Source organism: Nansenia antarctica (assembly GCF_963989245.1).
Source record: "Nansenia antarctica genome assembly, chromosome: 18".
NCBI classification, from domain to species: Eukaryota; Metazoa; Chordata; class Actinopteri; order Argentiniformes; family Microstomatidae; genus Nansenia; species Nansenia antarctica.
In genome coordinates, this window is record NC_137691.1 from 21,264,785 (window position 1) to 21,271,666 (window position 6,882).

General features: G+C 44.4%; 1 protein-coding gene across 1 annotated transcript; it reads right to left on the reverse strand.

Annotated features, from left to right (window-relative positions):
• Positions 1–3,896: 3,896 nt before the first annotated feature.
• Positions 3,897–6,145, reverse strand: LOC308173091 (proline-rich transmembrane protein 3; the record flags this gene model as incomplete). The annotated part of the gene is made up of 2 exons (XM_080548055.1): positions 3,897–5,485; positions 6,142–6,145. The coding sequence occupies 2 exons, from the start codon at positions 6,143–6,145 to the stop codon at positions 3,897–3,899; spliced, it is 1,593 nt and encodes a 530-aa protein (XP_080404181.1).
• Between the last annotated feature and the right edge of the window lie 737 nt (positions 6,146–6,882).

The following is a 6,882-nucleotide window of genomic DNA, read 5'->3' on the forward strand; positions in this document are numbered from 1 at the left end:
TCACACTCCTCATATGCAGACTCTGCGTCTGCCCGATCCAAGGCCAAGCTACAAAGAGTCGTACGGACAGCTGAGCGGATCATCGGCTGCCCCCTGCCTCCCATCACAGACCTCCATAGCTTCAGATCATAGAAGAGAGTACACAAGATTGTGGCTGACCCCTCACAAGCTCACAGCTTGTTTGAAAATACTCCCTTCTGGACAGCGGTACAGGGCCATCAGGTCAAAAACATCACGCCACTTGAACAGTTTCTTCCCCAAAGCCATAGCTCTCCTCAATAACTCCTGATCATTGCACCTTGCACTTTACATGTTTTTGCAAGTTGTACAGTACAACTTGCAAAAAGTTTTTTTTACAAGTTGTACAGTATATTTATTCACTCATATTGGTACTGTATATATTGTCTTGAGTATTGTTGTGTTGTCGTCTTGTTGTTGTATGTACTGTAGCTTGTTCAGCATGGAGAATACCAAGTCATGTTCCTAGTGCACTGCACATGGTGAATAAAGTTTAATTGATTGAATTGATATGGGCAAACACCTATTGCATTTGAATTAGCAATCATAGCTTTAGCAATAAGAGCTCTCCTGTGTTGAAATATATCTGAAGTACATCAGGGCTGGATTCGTCATGCCAGGCGATACTTTCCCCTCTGCTTGGCCAGGGAGAACATTGCCTGTGATGTCGACAAGGTCTTGTGGCCTTTGTGTATTATGCAGAAGGCTTATTTTATTTTATCTATTGTTTTTTCACTTTACAAAACTATCATTGCTGAGATGTGTACAGTATTTCAGAATAAATTTAAAAAAGTAATATTCTTGTGTTTGTGTGTTTTATATTTGAGTATGAAAACATAACAGTTTATAACAGGCTACTGTATGTAGTGTAACACTGAAAAGACAAAAGGCCTACTGATGACCTTATCATAGCACTGTTTTCCGCTGATCATAGTGTTTTCCATTGTGCACATCAGTGTCCAATTGGTTGTTACGTGTCTATTCATTTGATGGTTTGTGTTTGTCATTTGACAACAACATTTCATTTTGAGAAAATATAACACTATTTTGAATGCAGTGGGTTTTTGTGTGTGAGTTTTTGGATTCGGGTTAAGAGTTAAGAGAAAATGAGCTATTTTCGTATATATTTTGGTATCTGTTACTTACTAAAAATGAAGAAGAATTCTTGAGCAAATTTGAGCAAGACTTGTTTATTCAAAAAAGCAGGTTACACAGCATGGCCCCTTCAATGGAGCTGATGGTCCGAATCGGTCACAGGATGGATGTGAAAAAATAAAGAGGCAGAGTCCATCTACGTAGCGGACTTTATACCCTGTCACTATTATTTCGCTGAGCCAACTAAACAGAGTCCACGTTACTTTAATTTGGTTGAATACAAAGCATACCAGTGAGTAGGTGAGGCCATTCTCCGTCCTGCAAATAGGATGTCATTGTCTTATTATAATGCAACTCACCCTATGGTCTAATACAATTCCAATGTAACCTATGTTATGGCCGTCTTGCTGACTCGACCCCAATGCAATTATCCTCCCATGATGACATTCCATCCTCTGCACATGCATTGTCAAAAGGCCACCGTGTGTCTCTCCCTATCTCTCTTAACAGAAACAACACAAACGGACGGTTATCTAGTGAATAGGGGAACGAATCAGATAAATGACAAATATGTTTCTGCCCTCAAGCAAGCCCTGGATGAGTAAAGAAGGAGTCAAACAGAGTCTCCTACTATGTTGCTTTCACTACGTGGCCGTTGGGTTGCCATGGCCACGTCATATGAAAATACACTACACTATGCTTTGAGAAAACATGTTAAAGCGATAAGCGATAGAGAAAAACTGTAACATGGTCACACCATACCCATACAGTGATCAAGTCCGCACGACAGTGCCCGTTTTTCTTTAGGAGTCTGGGGAAGGGTTAACAGAATCCAGCGTCGCCGTCATCATGCAATGCATTGGATTTTTTGCATGACATTACAGTTCTGACATGTTTTTCCTGCACGCGCACTAAAATTCCACGTAACATAAACTGTTGCGCTTAATTGGATGATCTATCAATGAGGTGATGAACACCTGCCACTCAGTAGGTAGGAGAAAGGTAGAGCCTAGAAGTACAAATATAATGTAGAGAGCTGACACAATTATTTTGTAATAGACACTTTTGAATATGTAGTCTATATTGGCCTATAACATCAGGATCCATATTTCTTTTTCCAATGAGATGTAAAATCATGAAACACATGATTAACATATGTCATATTGTTTTAATAAAAAACAGCATTATATTTCTTTACATACAGGAAATGTACAGACATGCATGTTACTTGTACTTGATGATAAACGTATAAATACAATTGTCATTTAACACATAATTAACAACAAATCAAGTGAGATATCAATACAAATAATAATAAAAGCTAAAGAATAATCATTTTAATATATATATTCCAATTACCTCTCAGACTCTAGTGGTCCCACAGGGATTCTAGCAGGGACGTGCCGTCCATATAAGCAGGGTAAGCAGTGCTTACCCAACGAAAAAAGAAAAAAGGACCGTGAAAATATTAAAATAAAAGTGCATGTAACCGTTTGTTTGTTTTCATTAAAAGAGTCGTATTTTAGGTCCCAGGGCAGCAGGAGTCATTCATTTTGACGTTGCATTTTTAGCGCCACCTGTAGGAGTAAAGCACTCCCTACTCTGCGTTGCATATAAGCATTCCTCTCTCTGCTTTCCCTCGCGTACATTCGAATGCGTGAAAATGTCTTTTTTATTTTTTTTCCGATGCCTCAGCCCGCGGTTTAATGTGACCAGGGTAAGCATGCTTACAGCCAATCAGAGTAGGTCTTTCATTCCGATAAGAGCTACTGATTGGCTCTTATCACTTTCAAGTTCACTTAACATTTCACCTCTCGCCTGGCAGAATAGCTTATGCCAGGTAGCTCAAACGATCTAAATAATAATAATCAATAAGGATAACTTGCTTGATTTTGTGAATATGGACATTACTGTCAGCGACCTAAAGGGATTTCGTAGACTGGACTGGACTGGAAAAACACAACTACTGGCTAAAGGCCGCCCGGCCGCCCGCTCACCGATGTTCACACTCAGAAAGGGAGAGTCGCCAGCGGCTACAGCAAGCCTGGTATGAGCGGTTTATATGATGTATATGATTCGCGAGGCTGGTGGCGATCTGTGCTTGTTTATATGGTTTGAGTACTTTGAGAGGGAGGGTCTGTGATGTGATGTCAAGTGCCTGTGTGACAAAGTGTGAAAAGAAAGTGTGTTGTGAGTTTTTTACTATGGAGGATGGAAACGGTGTGTGTCTGTGTTGTGCGTGTGTGCGTGTGCGATGTTGAAACTGGTCCTGGACTTGTAGATTTCAGCAGGTTGGCTACTTGAAAAGATCTTTGAACAATGAGCACCCCTGATATAGTCGAAACTGGCAACAGTTTTTTTTTTTTGGTAATGTGATCACAAAGTGACACTACAGTTTATTAGCGGGTTCTAGGGCATCAAAATTGCATTTCCTTGAAACTGCGTTCACTGATAGCGTGTATGTGTAATTACGTGTATTTCTATATCTTATGCTTACCCAATCTAAAAGCTCACAGCACGTGCCTGGATTCTAGTATGTCAATATGTATGTATTCATTCTTGTTTTCACCAAATCAAACATACAGTGGAGTTTCCTGGTCAATTGAGCTGTGTATAAACAATTGTGTCAATCCGCCTTTCAGACAGATGGAAAGTGGCACGTGTGTTTTTCTGCTTAGAGGTCAGTAATGTCATCACCACTGGTAATACTGGACCAGCCATCCTCCTGAGAGATGCCCGAGATCCCTGGCTCAATCACCCTATTTGGGCCCTGTCCTTGATGCTCAGTTTTGATCGTCACGGATCTGATTAACAGTATCCTCCTTGGTTTGTAAATGGTCAGGAGATGCGGGGCTAGTGCCAGCATCCAGCGCCCACCTACAGCCAACATGAGTGGGAGAGGTAAGTGTGGCCACTCTGCCTCCCAGTGAGATGTCTGTGCCCATGTTGTGTGTCGTGGAAGGAGGGGGGGGAGAAAAGAGACTGCCCACCGCAAGTAGGTGTCCATAGTTGAACACGTTGTCGATGCGGTGTCTGAGGTTGATTGGAGACAGGGAACACATCTCAAACTCTATGACAGAGAGGATGCGTTCACGCTCACACACTTCCTGCCATAGAACAACAGCCTGCGAATCACAGCTGCTGCTACTTACCGGACCACCCTTGTGGTTAAAGATGTCGTCCCCCAGGCTGTGGGTAAAAGGGGGGCTGTCAACGTTACTGATGTTTGAGCTGTTAATGTCTGCTCTTGAGTGATGCTGCCCTGCCCAGTTATTTGGCATAAGCTCTGCCCAGTTTTTCTGTGACGTCCTGAAAGGTCTCCGTCGCAAACATTTTAAGACAGTCTCCCAAAATGATGCTCTCTCTACCCTTTTTAATCCCTCCAGCCTCCCCTGCCCAAATTCACTCTTTGTGTGGCTCCTCTGGGGCCTCCAAAGGACCCAGAATCCCAGTGCAAGAAGAGAGAAACACCAAGCCAACTCAAACACTCTGGCCCAGAACTGACCCAGCCACCAGCCCCAGCTAAATTGCCTCCAGTCACCAAGCAGCCCATAGAGCCAAAGCAGACTGTAGATTTGTAGGCCACAGCACAACACCCCCAGGAGGGCACACGCTGCTGTTACCCGCCTATCACGTTCCTCAATCCTCTGAGGAGCCCCGCACTGGGGTATGGGGGTCCTGGTCCTGAGAAATGGGTGCAGATGGGAGAGTGACTGGATGAGAATTCCTAGGCAAATGGGCAGACCCCAGCAGAGAGAGAGTGTCTGTAGCAGCACAGAGAGTGCAGGAGACATGGTTGAGGAGAGCATGTCGGCCACCGGCAGCAGAGTGCAGTGCAGCGCAGAAAGACCCATGACCGCTGAAGGGCGCTGCAGCGCCAGGGGCAGTAGGTAAACGTTCAATCGTCGCAGGGCAATCAGAGCCATGTCAACCTGTGCCCACAGCAGCAGTGTCAGTGGCGTGTTGTGGAGTGCTGTGAGGACAGGCCGAGACAGGATCTGACGCGTACCATACGGATCAACGAGAAGATGCAAAGCACGCAGGACACCAGTCAGCAGCAGAAGGCCATTGGCCAGGGTTAGGGAATCACGGAGGGGGGGGAGCAGAGTAGACGTACCAACCATTCCTACAACAGCCCCACCTGCTAGCAGCAGGAAGAGGCTAGCAGATCCAAACACATGGAGCTCCCAGGCAAACGCCAGTGTGCGGCTCAGGTCCTCCCATAGCAGGCTGGTCCCATTAGGACCTGTAGGGACGACACAGGGGCCCACACCCAGAACACAGGGCCCTGCAGGTCGGGCCAGGCCTTGACTTGTTGTGGAGTTAAACACACCGTAGTGGACAGGGGGTACAGGCCAGTGCTTATCTTTACCTAAAAGAGACAAAGACAGAAAGAGAGAGGGATTTGTTTTGTGTGTCTGTCATATACACTATTTGGACAAAGGTATGTGGACACAATTATCGTCTGGGCCTGTTTTCATTGTTTGGGCTAAGGCCCTTAGTTCCAGTGAAATCTTAATGCTACAGCATACAATGCGATTCTAGAAAATGGTATGCTTCCAACTTTGTGGCAACAGTTTGGGGCAGGCCCTGTCCAGTTTCAGCATGACAATGGCACCATACAGAAAGTGAGGTCCATAATGACATGGTTTGCCGAGTTCTGACCTCAACCCCATCGAACACCTTTGGGATGAATTGGAATGCAGACTACGAGCCAGTCCTTCTCGCCCAACACCTCATTAATGCTCTTGTGACTGAATGGGAGCAAATCCCTGCAACCATATAGTTCTAAAATTAGTAGAAAGTCTTCCCAGAAGAGTGGAAGCTGTTATAGCAGCAAAGGTGGGACCAACTCCATATTAATGCCCATGGTTTTGGAATGAGAAGTTCAACAAGCACATATAGATGTGATGTTCGGGTGTCCCAATACTTTTGTCCATAGTGTATATTAATACTATTGTGATAAAGTAAGTATATTTCAAGGAAGAGACATTAGAATACTATGAACAAAGAAAACATCTTTCTTACCCATTACTTCATGTTGAATGGCTGTGTGTTCCACAGTAGGTGATGATGCTGATGACCTTGTGGTTTGTAAGTTATGGATGTGCTGGGTGTGCTCCTTGTCTAAAGTACAAAAGAGCATGCATTGAGAGGTTAATGTAGATCCCCCCAAAAGCTGTGATCAATCCTAATAAAACGGAATTATATACAGCCAACAGTTCCTATTGTCCTCTCACCTGTCTGAAACAGATCTTTATCTACAGGTTTATTTTCACTCATTTCCTCAACCAATGTTGTCTGAGCGTCAGGTGACCTTGGGCTGGCTTGGACTGGCGTAGAATGGAATTGTTTTATCTGATCAACCATAGGACTTTCTTGGAACACTTTAACAGCAGCCTTCTCTGTAACTGTGTGTTTAGGGGATTGGTTTGAGTTTACTGGCACCTCCATCCCAGCATTGATCAGATCCGCATGCGACACTGGCTGGATTGTTGGTGTGAGTTGGGGGGTTGTGACAGAGTGGTGGGAGGAGAAGAGGGAGTGTGGGATAGGATCAGAGTTTTTTGATGCGGGTGAGGTCTTGATCGTGTGTCCTGGTGAGCAATGAAGTAGAACGAGCACCACACCAAGAGATATGGGCCACTCCATTGCACAATGCAATATTAATTTGGCTATCACACCCTGAGACCTGCAGGAAAATAAAGACAAAAGTGAATACGATAGCTGCTATGTAGTGTAGTATTCCACTTTGGAGTGTTTTGTGGA